The 13886-nt window shown below is 53.6% G+C and overlaps 1 protein-coding gene across 1 annotated transcript; it reads right to left on the reverse strand.

Moving 5' to 3' along the window:
• Window positions 1-261: 261 nt before the first annotated feature.
• BCDIN3D (BCDIN3 domain containing RNA methyltransferase) lies at window positions 262-7173 on the reverse strand. Its single transcript, XM_075901673.1, has 2 exons — window positions 6916-7173; window positions 262-1922 (listed from the first exon to the last, which is right to left on the reverse strand). The coding sequence occupies exons 1-2, from the start codon at window positions 7108-7110 to the stop codon at window positions 1329-1331; spliced, it is 789 nt and encodes a 262-aa protein (XP_075757788.1). The 5' UTR covers window positions 7111-7173; the 3' UTR covers window positions 262-1328.
• Window positions 7174-13886: the final 6713 nt, after the last annotated feature.

The following is a 13886-nucleotide window of genomic DNA, read 5'->3' on the forward strand; positions in this document are numbered from 1 at the left end:
GCCATGTTAGTCTGATCTTGCTAAAACAAAAGGAAAAACTATGTAGCACTTTAAAGACTAACAAGATGGTTTAAGTGCTACATAGCTTTTCCTTTTGTTCCAACTCTATTGTAAGAAAACAGTGGCACATGGAACCGGAGGGCCTTATAACTTATACCTACCTCAAGTCTTTGAAGTGTGCAAATTATAATTAAACCACAAGACACATGTATTCTGAAAAGCAGATGAAAAATAAATCTTCCCAATTACCACAAGTACTAGTAATGTTTACTAGCTTTATTATACACAGCTGAACAATGATAAAAGAGCTAAAATTGGAATTATGATGATAAATATGAAATGTAGAACTGCTAAAAAGGATTGAAATGTGTCTTGATAGAAAAAGGAAATGTTTTAGAATTCTTTAACTGTATTTCCCACATTTTAAGGCTTTTAATTGCTGTCTTACCTGAAAAAATATTAACATACCATTTCAACCAAGGACCTTGATTTCAGGAAGTATAAATTATCTTCCTATGATTAAGGTACCAGCAAAGGCATTTCTTTTATTACAAAATTGTACTATAAACTCCATTAGCAGAACCCTTGATTTCTAAAATACAACTGAATATCCTTACTGGTTGCATGGAAAGGCTGAGAAGAAAAAAATAAAAGGCATGTCTGATTAAAAATAAAAAATAGCTTATCAAGCGCTCTCCCTTGTGTCACAGAATTATAGGGACACGAGTCCCACAAAGGCCACAAACGTTGGCCAGCTGCTGAAGTTGGCTTATGAGACAAGTGGCAGTAAAGTTGCCTTGATACTGTTTAGGCCCCTCTTAACGCTAGCCAAACCCACACCTCTTGGGAACTGACCTTCGGAGGCCACTTACAAATACGAGGAAGGCCAGTCAGAAGTTTGTCGGAAACATTTACTAAAGAAAAACATTACAGGAAGTGAGATAAAAGTTATCGCACGTGATAAGTGGAAGTGTGTTATATTCCTCTTTCTTAAAAACCCCAGGGAAAGACAAAAACACGGGTTATTTCCTGGAAGGACAGTGCATGTACAAAGCACTTATATGGCACTTTTTACCTTCAAAAGCACTTTCTAAGAGCATCCCAAGAGATAGGGCACAATTATCATGCATCTTCTGCGGATGGAGAAACTGAGGCAGAGAAGGGTGAGGAGACGTGCCCAAAGCCACTCAGAATCAAAGCATGAGATCGGGGATGTAGATTCTGAGGCTCCTAGCTCCCAGTTCTATACTCAAACCATCAGCCCCGCCACCCTGCCCCCCTGCACGGGTGCAGGAGGGTGTTCTCAGCAGGCCTCTGACAGCCCTCTCTCAGAGTTGCTTGTGAGCCAATCTGTTTGATTTAAAAAGCAAGAGGCGCCTGTCCCAGCTGGTGCTCCCAAAGCAGCACACTCGTTCCATGGCCCCGTCCTCAGTTAAGATCTCCGTGATCCTTTCCGCCATGTCCCCGTTGATGGCCAGCGAGCGGAAGTGGTCGAAGTCATTCCTCCCCAGCTTGCGGAGGCGCCGGGCGGCTGCTCTGTAACACTTCCACGGCTGGGGTTCCACCAGCAGGTACTTGCACCGAGACGAGAGGTAGGCTAAGAACTCCACCAGGCCATCGTCCCCGTGGTTGAGGTGGATCCACATCGTCACTGACATACAGAAGCCCATGTCAAAGGCAGAACGGCGGAACCGGCTCAAATAGGTGCTGAAGAGTAACTCCCGGGCGCCAGGGTCCATGACGTCCAGGGTGGCGTAGGAGATGGAGGCCGGGAAGGGGCTGCCTCGCTCGGCCCTGTCGATCAGCGCGGCGTCAATGTCGCAGCAGAGAAGGTGCAGATCCTTTCCAACCACAGGCAGAGCAGGGCAGGTCTCGTTCCCCTGAAGGCCCAGGAGGTGCCGGTACAGAGCAACGCTTAGCTCCTGCGGAAGGAAAAACAGCAGGGGTTCATCGGGCAGGCCCTGCTGTGCAGTAGCCCACCACTAAGGCACGAGGGCCCAGCCTCAGCCCGAGTCTCTGATTTTCCTTGCGGTTCTGAAGTCCGGCAAAGTAAGGCATCCCAGTGACGGAGTCATCCTTTCTGTAGCCAGGCCAAAAAAATGCCATAGCACATGTCACTTGGAGATCTCCAAGGGCTTTTAAAGACATTCATTATCTAAGCATCACTCCCCCCCCCCCCCCCCCCCCGCCAGTGTTATTCCCATTTTAGAGGCATTAAAGTGACTTAAATCAGGATCGCAACCCAAGGACTTGATCCAATGCCCACTTCCTTCAATGGGAGCCTTTCCATTCACTCTACGGGGGGTTGAGTTACACCGCAAGGCAGCAGCAGAGCCAGGAACAAAAGACAGGTCTTCTGACACCCAGTATCCCGCTCTAAACACTGCGGGCAAGACTAGCCCTGCCATCTACATCCTGCTGAATACCCCCTTTCTCTGGGGAGGCGGATGCTCCCTAGGTAAGCCTCAGAGGACTAACAGCCAGAATAGTGATACAGAAGGCCATACTGATAGTAATGCACTTCCGTTACTTACGGACAAATATTTCCCAACTATGTATTTGAGCTTGTCTGTCTGAGCATGCTTGTCTGTCTGTCTGTCCAAGGATCCAACTAACTGGTAAGAGCTAGGATGACCAAATTTGGCAGGCAGCTTCCTCTGATCATAACTTAAACTGAGGCAGCTGCTCTCGCCCATCGGGACAGGGACATCGCGGGCTGTTCTCCTTTGTCAGGGAGCAAGAGCAAAGCGCAGACAAACTGGGACCTCCCCCAGCTGAGGGACATACACTCTGCCCCTGGCAGTGCCCACTGGAGGTGCTGCGTCCATGGAGAGGCATTTCTCCCCGGCCCCAAGCTGCTGCGGGCAGAGAAGGCTGGGGTTGTCCTCTCCCCCCACGGCAGCCTGCATCATGAACCCCTCCTCCCCGGCCCCACCCCAGAGCACTGATTGAAATGAAAACAAAATTAATTGATTTAAGGATCAGAGAAAAACTGGGTCAATCTTCTAGTGATGACAAAAAATAGGTACTGGCAGGGCTTTTTTTTCCCTTTTCCTTTTCCAGGCTGTTTCACTGAATAGGAAAATGTGTTTTTTCCATCAAAGTTACTGGTCAAATTTCCAAATGACGTAACACCGAGGAATAAACAAGCGGTGTACATCCCTAGGGATGTACAAGTAAAGCGTATCAGGCTATGCATGGATATGATGCCCTCTAGTGGTCAAATACTTCTTTGCTGGCTTCTGTAGTTTAGTACGGTTCTCAATCAGCTGTCCAGCGGCCCCTGGGGTCCTTAAGCAGTTTTCAGGGGGCTCACCATGCAGTAAGGATGGAGGTGTGTAAAGTTTATTAGGTTCTGTTAATGGTTTAACTCTCTAGAGTCCCAGCTGCCGGCAGCACCGCTGCACGTATGGGCTGTAGAAGCTGTAGAAACCATTTTCATATTTAGCTAGAAGCCATCTTGTATATCAGAAACCATTTCAGCTTTTCTCTCAAGCACGTAGACCAGAGTGAACTTTCTGTCACCCCGTGAGAAGAGGCCTACAAGATGGGCTATTGGTATGTGTTAATTGGGCTGGTTGGGACAGGAGATGTACTCCCTCGTACTTGTCCGCCATCTTGTTGATAAGGCTTTGTTTTTCCAAATTTAATTGAGGATTTCTGTAATTGGATGCCCTGACGTCAGACTGTTTGGCTAAGGGTATAAAGATACTAGGATTAATTGTATTAGCAGCCTTACTGGGCCCGGCTCTGCTGTGACCACCTTTGGCTCATGCTGTGCTTTATTAATTAATAAAGCTGTTTGTTAGCTGCCTAAACACAGAGGAGCGTGTTTTTGCTTCGACAGGGCTTTCGGCTGCCCACCTTGACCTCTGCCACCAGCAGGCATCCCGACATATGTGGGGCCAGGAGCTGGGACCCCAGAAGTGGGGACACCCCTCTAGCACTTGTTCCTCCCTACCCTTAGGTTCCTGAGTAACTGTGTAACCAACAGAATCTTGATCAGTTACAGAGTTACTGTTTTGAGCCATTTTTTACATCCCTACCATGCAAGATCAGTATTAGACTCATTTCTGCCCAGAGCAGAAGTCACACCGCATGGTGCTGAAGCCTGGGGCTCCGAGTCCTGCCCCCCGGGTCGGAAGCCAAAGACTGAGTCACTTAACAGGTCTGGCGAAGGTATGATTCCCCAGGTATTGCCCTGCTTGCTAACCACTCTGAGGCTGGCCTTGGTTTTTATATGCAGAAAAACATTTGCTGCAGCCCAGTCAGGTCATGGCATTTTTATACCAGCTTGGGAGAAGGACTCAGACAAAGGCTGAGAACCCGTTTTAGACACTGTGGCCTTATGACCCAATATTTAGTTGATTTCTTTAAAGCTCATTGGAAATGAGGTTTAGAATCATTCACTTATCCCTTAGATCAGTGGTTCCCAACGTGGTACCCACGGGCGCCATGGCGCCCACAGGGCCATTTCTGTGCGCCCACCAACTGATCAGGGCCGTCCCCTCCCCCGAGGCACATGGGCGGCCCCGCCCCCAGGCGCGCGGTGCATGGGCTGTGCCAGCCCCGGGCGCGCGGCGAATGGGTGTCCCCGCCCCTCGGCGCGCACATAGGAGCAGCACTGACCCCGGGCATGCTGTGCGTGGGCTGTTCCAGCCCCAGGTGTATGGCATATGGGCGGCCCCGCTTCTGGGCGCGCGGCACAGGAGCAGCGCCAGCCCCAGGAATGCAGCGCATGGATGGCACCAGCACTGGGCACATGGTGTATGGGTGGCCTGGGCGCGTGTGCAGCCCTGCCCCCATGCGCCTGTGAGGCCCCAAAAGGTTGGGGATCACTGCCTTAGATAATACAAGGAGATGAAGAATAGCCCTAACAAATTACACAAATGCATCCAAAGTAGAATGTGGGCTGGAGGGGTGCATGTCCCCACACTGGGCAGGTCCAGTATAATACATGAGTATTACATTTGTGTGGCATTCTTTTTAATATAGCTCTCAGACTAATAAAGCCCTCTCCCTCTTTAAGTGCCATTTTTAAAGTCACCTGCAGCTTGTACCCTGGATCATTTCTCTGTGCACCGAAGAAGTCTAACACCAACAGACCCCTGGTCGTTGGCAGGCAGGATCAAACCTGGAACCTTTGGTGCTCAGCGCTTGAGCTGAAAGCCACAAGGCTCTTAGTTAAGGCTGTAGCAGACTAATTTGTCTCTAAGTCTCAGTGCCACTGCTGGGCGGAGAGGAGGGGGGCGGTGAGAGAAGTACACCCAGACATGTGGGGGTTACAGACACACAGCCACTTTTGGAGCAGAACGCACCACACCTTCAAACACTTCAAAAGGAAAAATATCTAACAATCTCTCAGATAAAATGCAGGGAGAAATTAGAAAAATAAAATATAATTACATAAGAACATAAGCATGGCCATACTGGGTCAGACCAAAGGTCCATCTAGCCCAGTAGCCTGTCTGCCGACAGTGGCCGGCACCAGGTGCCCTGGAGGGAGTGGACCAAAGACAACAATCAAGCAATTTGTCTTGTGCCATCCATCTGACAAACAGAGGCCAGGGACACCATTCCTATCTCCTGGCTAATAGCCTTCTATGGATCTAACCTCCATGAATTTATCTAGCTTTTCTTTAAACTCTGTTATAGTTCTAGCCTTCACAGCCTCCTCTGGCAAGGAGTTCCACAGGTTGACTATGTGCTTTGTGAAGAAGAACTTTTGCTTATTAGTTTTAAACCTGCTACCCATTAACTTCATTTGGTGTCCTATAGTCCTTATATTATGGGAATTAATGAATAACTTTTCTTTATTCACCTATTCTTTATTTGTCCTAATCTCCAATCTGGACCTCTCCCACCACAACTTGAGACCATTGCTCCTTGTTCTGCCATCTGTCACTACTGAGACCAGCCTCTCACCATCCTCTTTGGAACCTCCCTTCAGGAAGTTGAAGGCTGCTCCCAAATCCCCCCTCACTCTTCTCTTCTGCAGACTGAACAAGCCCAAATCCCTCAGCCTCTCCTCAGCTCATGTGCGCCAGCCCCCGAATCATTTTTATTGCCCTCTGCTGGACTCTCTCCAATGCATCCACAGCCTTTCCATAACAGGGGCCTAGAATAGGACACAATATTCCAGATGTGGCCTCCCCAGAGCCGAATAAAGGGGAATAATCACTTCTCTAGATCTGCTGCCCACGCTCCTCCTAATTCAGCCCAATATGCCATTAGCCTTCTTAGCAACAAGGACACGCTGTTGACTCATCTCCAGCTTCTCAGCCACTGTAACCCCAGGTCCTTTTCTGCCGAACGGCTGCTTAGCCAGCCGGTCCCCAGCGTATCACAATGCTTGGGATTCTTCCGTCCCACGGGCCGGACTCTACACTTGTCCTGGTGGAACCTCATCAGATTTCTTGTGGCCCAACCCTCCAATGTGTCCAGGTCACTCTGGACCCTCTCCCTGCCCTCCAACGTATCTACCTCTCCCCCACCCTCGTTCCCCACTCTCCTATTACCCACGGTCTACTGCTCCCCACGCTGATCACATCCACTGCCCCTCCCCCACGCTACCCCCAGACCGCCCCTCCCCCTGTGGAACCCCCGCCCCATCCACCGCCCCTCCCCCACGCTACCCCCAGACCGCCCCTCCCCCTGTGGAACCCCCACCCCATCCACTGCCCCTCCCCCCACACTACCCTCAGACCGCCCCTCCCCCTGTGGAACCCCCAGACCGCCCCTCCCCCTGTGGAACCCCCGCCCCATCCACCGCCCCTCCCCCCACGCTACCCCCAGACCGCCCCTCCCCCTGTGGAACCCTCAGACCGCCCCTCCCCCTGTGGAACCCCCGCCCCCCCCCCACGGGTGCCCCAGTCCCCCATTCATGGCCCCTCCCCCCCGGGGCCCCGCCCCTACCCCCGAGTTGCACCCCACGTCCAGCCCCAGCAGCGGGGCGGGCCCGGCGGGGAAGAGGCGGCCGAGCAGCGCGGGCGGCAGGAGGCGGACGCGGCCCTCGGGCGGGTGGAAGCGGGCGTAGTGCGGGAAGTTGCCGTAGGGCGCCGCGCCGGGCGGGGGCATCGCCTCAGCCGCCTCCCGCGCGGGGGCCGCCATCTTGGCCGGTCCCTCGGCTCCGCCACCCGGCGGGCCCCCAGCGCCGGCGCTTCCCCGGCCCGGGGCAGAAAGGTTCCGCGTGGCCGCGCTGCGCATGCGCGATCTCGGCGCGCGGGGGAGGGGGAGGAGCGGTGCAGCAGCAATTGCCTTCCCCCGAGTGCACGCTCCTGGGACAGATGCTGCTGCAATGGGGAGCGTGGCCTGGTGCCCACTCTTGGGGTCCCTTTAGGGGCTTTCCGCCAGACCCGCCCTGGGCTGTTAGTGGGTCTATTACTGTAGGACCTACAAAGCCCAAGGGAGAGCAGAGCCCCCCTGTGTGATGCACCCGGCTCGGGGTGCCAGATGGTTTCAGCAAAAATAGGGGACACGCTTGACATGACATCACAGCCCATGTAGAAAACACCCGACAGTTCTGTTGGCTCGTTTCTATTGTCTCCGTTTGCTTCCCGAACAGAAAGCTCAAATACTGGACTGTCCGGTTCGAAACAGGACATCTGGCGGCTAAGGTTGCCCGGTGTCCGGTATTCAACCGGAGAGTCCAGTTTTTGGGCCCTTTGTCCAATGCAAAAATTCAGAAAATACCGGACAGGTGCAATGCCTGGTATTCTGGCTGGGCGCCCGACGGAAGCCTGGCGGGGGTGGGGGGAGTGACTTGGGTGTTGGGGCACAATCGGCGCTGGGCGCCTCTGGTTGCGTCTGACGTAGGAGTGACGCCTTGGGGAGGAGGAGAAGCCCTGTGTGTGCTCCTGAGCGCTGGTCCAGCGCGTTGTGGAGCTGTAGCTGGGTTCCTCGTGCTGCGCTGGGACCGTGTGTGGGACAGGCAGCACCCTGGGATCTCCATGTGCCCAGGTCAGTCCCGCTTCCCGCTGGCTGATTCCCTCCCCCCGCTCCTTCCCACCCCCTCCTGGCCAGCCGTGCTTCCTGCCGGCCGGTTCTCCTCCTACCGATCTCTCCCAGCCAGCCCCGCTTCCCCCAACCCCCCCCGCCCCCCCCAACCAGCTCTGCTTCCCGCCATCCGCTTCCCCTAAATCTCCCTCGGCCAGCCCTGCTGCCCTCTCCCTCCCCCGCCAGCCCTGCTTCCCCCTCCTCCTGGCCAGCTCTGCTCCCCTCCCAGCCAGTCCCTTCCCTCCCCCCCACCCCAAATGTGTCCAGTAATTTTTCTGAAGCTACCTGGTAACCCAACTGGCAATACTAGCCGTGCGCCTTATCTGCACCAGGGCTTACTGCTGATGGGAGTATCCAGGGTTACACCACATAACATGTCTCAGAGGGATCCCCGTGTCAGTCTGTAACTTTGAAAACAAGTGGCCCTGTGGTACTGTAGAGTGTAACCAAAATAGTATCAAGAGCTTTCGCAAGTAAAACCCACTTCTCAGATGAGTTGGAGTGGAAATAACAGAAACCAAGATAGACAGATATAGATATAAAACAGCTAAAAAAGAACCTGTCAGTTGTTGGATTGTGTTAATGAGGCTAACGAAGTGGGCTGGATCTGTCCTATTCATTGCTTTTAGACAGTATTTGGTCCTGCCATGAGGGCAGGGGATTGGACTCGATGACCTCTCAAGGTCCCTTCCAGTCCTAGTATTCTATGAATCTATGATGTGAAAATGCGCTTCTTAAAGTCAGGGTAAAGGCTCTGGGAGAGGGTCACAAATGAGGGGTTCAGTGTGTGGGAGGGGGCTGCCAGGAAGTGATCTTGGGGTGTGGGCTCTGGGAAAGAGATAGGGTGCAGGGTCTGGGCGATGCGGGGGATGCTTCGGCATTCACGGTTATTATTCCCTGCAAAGGGGTGTGCAGAGACATGCCCACACGGTGGCGCTGAAAGTTAAAACTGTAAGTGCTGCTCTCTGTCCGCAAAGGGTGCTATGGTGTTCGGCAATAAAAGCATTACACCCGTTCTTTGCAAAGTGGGGTGTCCAAAATGAAGCCCAACGTAGGCACCCACAGTGGCGCTGGAACTATTGTTGGGGGGTGGGCGCTGAGCTGCAACCCCCTTTGGACCTGTTGAGCTCGGGTTGCGGACAGCCAGACTCCGTCGCTGCAAATGACGTCCAGTCAGGTTGGGGCAGCTGCAGAGCCCAGGGCTAGTGGCGGAAACCCAGGGTGGACAGGGCCAGTGGGATGCCAGGGAACTCCAAGGGCCAGCGGAGCCTGTGGGACCAATGGGTGGCAGGCCCTTGAGAACTGGCGGAACCATGGGGGCCATCATAGCCTGCGACAGCAGGACCCCGGGGGGGCTGGCAAAATACATGGGGCAGGCAGGCCCCTGCAGGAGCCAGCTGGAGGCCCTTTCCCCCGCCCCACAGCCTGCTACGAGTTCTCCATCTCTCAGTTCCCTGGTTTTGAGTCTTCTTCAAATAGGCGAGTACAGGGAATTCACTCACTCCAGTGGGGCTAAAATCTTGCTCCAGAGCAAGGGGAAGGCTAGGTATCTCATCCCCATTAATAATTAGGCGCCGAATAATTATCTAATTTATTAGCGAGGTGGCCTCAGAAGCTGGCGTGGGCTGGGGCACTTACTTCCTGTAAACACGGGAGCCTGTGGCCCCTGTGTAGGTGAGTCGGGGCAGGAGAGATGGAGCGTCCAGGGCTGTGAGCGTGGGATGCATTGGTCACGAGGGAAGAACACGCCGTGCAGGTCAGCCCGGGACCAATTAAAACTTCACCCGCTATTTTGCTTATGCCCGCCAGCTTAAAGGGTGAAGGCGGCATTCCCTGGATGAGAACCAGCAAGAGGAGACGCGCCAGACCACGGCAGACAGGTCGAGAGGTGAGCCAATATCTCCGATGGCCAGCGGGAGGACACGAGTGCAGGAAGGCTCTGAGTTAGGAGCAAGAATTTTTTCCAAGGTCTGGCTGGAGGGGTCTGAGCTCAGCATCTACCTCATCACCATGTTTAGGGTCAGGAGGGAATTTTCCTCCGAGTCAGATTGACGGAGACACTCTTCGCCTTCCCCTGCAGCACTTCCAGGTTTCAGCGCAAGTAAAACATGCTGGGTCCCGTGTAGCTTGAACACTTCAAACCCAGATCTGGGGACGTCAGTCACTTTGTCAGAGGTTACGGGCCTCCCCCAGGGGTGCGGCGGGTGAGGTTTTGTGGCTTGCAATGTTCAGGAGGTCAGACTAGCTCAGCGGTGGGCAATTATTTTTGCAGCCACTTCACAAATTTTGATGACTAGGGGCTGGCTCCACCTAGAAGGGGCGAGGCCTCGAGTGGAAGGGGCGGGGTCTTGGATGGAAGGGGCGGAGTCTTGGGCAGAAGGAGTGTTCCCACTAGGCCAGGGGTGGCCAACCCAATAAACACAGAGACGAAGCAGTCGCCGAAAAAATGCAAAGAGCTGCACCAAAATTGTTGAGCAAAAAAAAACAAAAAAAAACGAACCAGCTTCCTACGCTACCCCTTTAAAAACTGCAGGCAGGTTTTTTGGCCACATCAGGCTCCCATCGTCCACTGCCACCTTGCTGGCGCCATTTTGCCGTGCCGGACGGCTTCCCTGCATCCAATGAGCACAGGGGCCCAGGGGCCGATTGTAGGGGCGCTTTGAACAGTGAATGACTTTGCGCACTCACCCATCTGCAAGCCTCAATTGGTCTGAGGGTGGTCTGGGGCCGGATCAAAGGGCTTGGTGGGCTGAATGCGGCCCGCAGGCTGTATCTTGCCCCCGCCAGCTGTTATACCTAATGCTTGCGCAACGAGGCCGAAATGGAGCTAATTAAACATGGCCACTCCAGAGGCCAAGTGTGGAAAGCAGCTGCCACTGGCAGCAAAAGCCAAAGCAGCCTATTGGAAGCTACGGCTCCTTTTCCACACCCCATCTCCACTGGAAGGGTGCGCTCAGGGGCTCTCCCGTTAGCACCTCCTGGTGATCCTCTTGCACATCCGCCCCACAGGCCGGTGTGCCGCCTCTCGCTGATGTCTTGCCCGCTGTCACGTCTGCTGGACCCGTGTCGCCCTATGGATGGCAGCATCCTCGTCAGAGCACAGCCCTGCTGGGCTCTCCCCTTCCAGAGCACGGTACCTCAGTCCGACAACCCAGCCACTTCCTCGGGGGTACCCGAGCCCACCCAGCCAAGGGACCCTGAAGATGACAGCCACACGCTGGATCCCTTCCAACCTCTCAGTCTACTTCCCTGCAGCCCCAGCACCTTCTCCACCCTTATGCCCCTGTTAATATCCTGGTCTTCACAACATCCTCCGGCAAGGAGTTCCACAGGTTGACGGTGCGCTGCATGAAGGAAAACTTCCTTTGGTTTGTTTAAAACCTGCTGCCTATTCATTTCATTGGTTGACCCTTAGTTCTTATGTTATGGGAACAAGGAACTAACTTTTCCATATTCACTTTCTCCACATCTGTCATGATTTTATAGACTGCTATTCTATCCTATCCCCCCTTAGTCTCCTCTTTTCTAAGCTGAAAAGTCCCAGTCTTTTTAATCTGTCTTCATAGGGCAGCTGCTCCAAACCCCTCATCATTCTTGTTGCTCTTTTCTGAACTTTTTCCAGTGTTCCTGCCCTCCTGAAGTCTGCGAATCACTGATACATACATACTTCCACACAGATAGTCTGGGCACTGTTATGATCCATGCTGAGATGCGGATGGCAAACCTATCGCGTCGTGCACCCCAAATACCCTGCAGCGTCCATTCATAACACACGTGCTAAAGCTGTGGAGGAGCTGAACACAGAGAGACTCCCGGGGTTCAGTTTGCAATTATCCAAAAGAAGGTTCTTTCAGGGGAGAAAATATCAGCTGCTAACGGGCTCTTTAGCGGAGAAAGGCAGGGCAGGAAGCAACATTTGTAAATGAAATTTAAGCATGTTGAAATGAGAAATCAGGCACGTTTCGTTTTAACCCAAAGGCCAGGTCTACACTACGGGCAAAAGTCGACCTAAGATACACAACTCCAGCTACGAGACAGAGTTGCTGGAGCTGACTGACCGTAGGTCAAATTTCTGCAGCATCCCCACTGCGGGAGGTCGACTTCCCTTCCTCCTCACGACCTGGTGGAGTACCAGGGGCAACCTCAACGATCGATTGAGTGAGTCCTCACCAGACCCACTCAATCAAACTCCGGGAGATTGATTTCCAGCGTGTGGATCTCTGGGTAAGTGAAAAGAAGCCCAGAAGGTGATTACAGAGCAAAAGCCACCAGTACACAAGGGGCGGATTTTAACAATGCCTTGACATTTTTTAATCAAGACCGGCTGCCTTTCAGGAAGAGATGCTGCCGTTCATCCTAAGTTATTCTGCTCGGTCCCGAAGTAGAGGAAATTCCCAGGCCTCGTTTTATACAGGCGGGTCCCAGCTGATCCCAGGGGTCCTTAAAAGCCACGATTTTGAAGGTTCTTTCTGAGCTTAAACAAATCCAGTCTCCAAAGCCAGCGTGCCCTCCGCCCTCGCCCCTGCCAAAAAAGAAAAACCAGGCTCTTTCCAGTTTTGCCACCATTTATTAGCAATGTCCAGAGAAAATACAAAATTTGTATTTACAACAAACTCAAAGGAACGGCTGGAGGGCGCCGGGCAGGTGTTGGGCTGGGATGTCGAGGGTGGAGGACAAGTACCGCACAAGAGTAGCTGTGTGAAATAAGCAATCCTGTATCCCCCAGCCCGCCTAGACAAAACCCAGCCCCCTGCCCTCCGATGCATCTTCTGTAGCCGCCCCTCTCCTGCGCCAGAGAAACCACCAGAGATGCCGTCTCTCTCGGGGCTCAGGCATTCCACCCTCCTGTTCCACCGGGGGCGTTGGCTGTTGGCTTCAACGGGGAACAGGATCGGGCCCTGGCTTGGGGGGCCGGCGGGGATGGGATCCTCTGCAGTTCCACAAAGAAACACAAGGGGGCAGCAAGCTATTTTGATTGTTTTGCCCTGGAGAGGGACTTCTGAGGTTTCCCACTGGAAAGCAAAGGGGGCGGGGAGACGGGACAAGAGGCAGGAGCAGCCACGCAGACCTGGGGAGTGAAACGTGCATCACTCCATGCCGGCAAAGCGGGCAGGCCCCAGTCGGGATCCGGATCTGGACCCCTTCCCAAAGCCAGCAGGCATTTGGATCCAGGGTTCTGGTGCAACCCAGTGTCAAGACAGGAGGCAGCTGCAGACCTGGGTCTGGGCTTTTTCCTACAGAATACGAATGTCCAGATTCGGATCCTTCTCCATGAGAGGCCTGTGGCAGCGAACGCCTCCAAAGTCAGCCCGGGGAGCGGGTGCCGAAGAGAGAACTTGCCCTTCTCCACAGTAGTTGTCCGGGGGGCAGATAATGGGGGAAACATCAGTCTACGCTAGCACAGATGCTTGCAGAGAGCCTCTGTGTGGGTCTGACCGGGGACCCGATGAGTGGGCTGTCCCGACAATTTCTGCCTTCCAGCTGCATCGCTCGAACCACGTCTCTTAGGGGGCGCTCTGCTTTTCCCCCACCCTCCTCTCTGTTTTGTTCCTAGGGTGACAGTATCCTACGCAAGATATCGCCTTGGCCCAGCGAACAAACACATGCACCACCACATGTGACAAGCTAGAAAGGGAACGTCAGCTGTGTGTCATAGGCCCTGTACTGCCAGCAGCTAATGGGGATTTTCTTTGTGTCCCGGCATGTGGGCTTTTGGACTAGAACTACTCAGGCTCTACCCCTTCTGTCGCCGGGAAATTCAGAATGGCCACCGCGTGCAACATCTAAGCAGACGCGTTATATACCAGCCTGTTTACTTTGGCCTGCAGCTTCCTTCGCAGGCCACAGGAATCTCATAAATAAATTAATCGGTGGGTTGGGAGGTGCCTTGC

The sequence above is a fragment of the Pelodiscus sinensis genome, chromosome 19 (genome assembly GCF_049634645.1).
Source record: "Pelodiscus sinensis isolate JC-2024 chromosome 19, ASM4963464v1, whole genome shotgun sequence".
In the NCBI taxonomy this organism is placed as follows: domain Eukaryota; kingdom Metazoa; phylum Chordata; order Testudines; family Trionychidae; genus Pelodiscus; species Pelodiscus sinensis.

Coding starts and splice junctions, on each gene's coding strand:
- BCDIN3D (XM_075901673.1), bottom strand. CDS start 7,110: ATGGCGGCCCCCGCGCGGGAGGCGGCTGAGGCGATGCCCCCGCCCGGC. Junction 1,923..6,915: donor ACGTGGGGTGCAACTCGGGG/GTAGGGGCGGGG, acceptor TTCCTTCCGCAG/GAGCTAAGCGTTGCTCTGTA.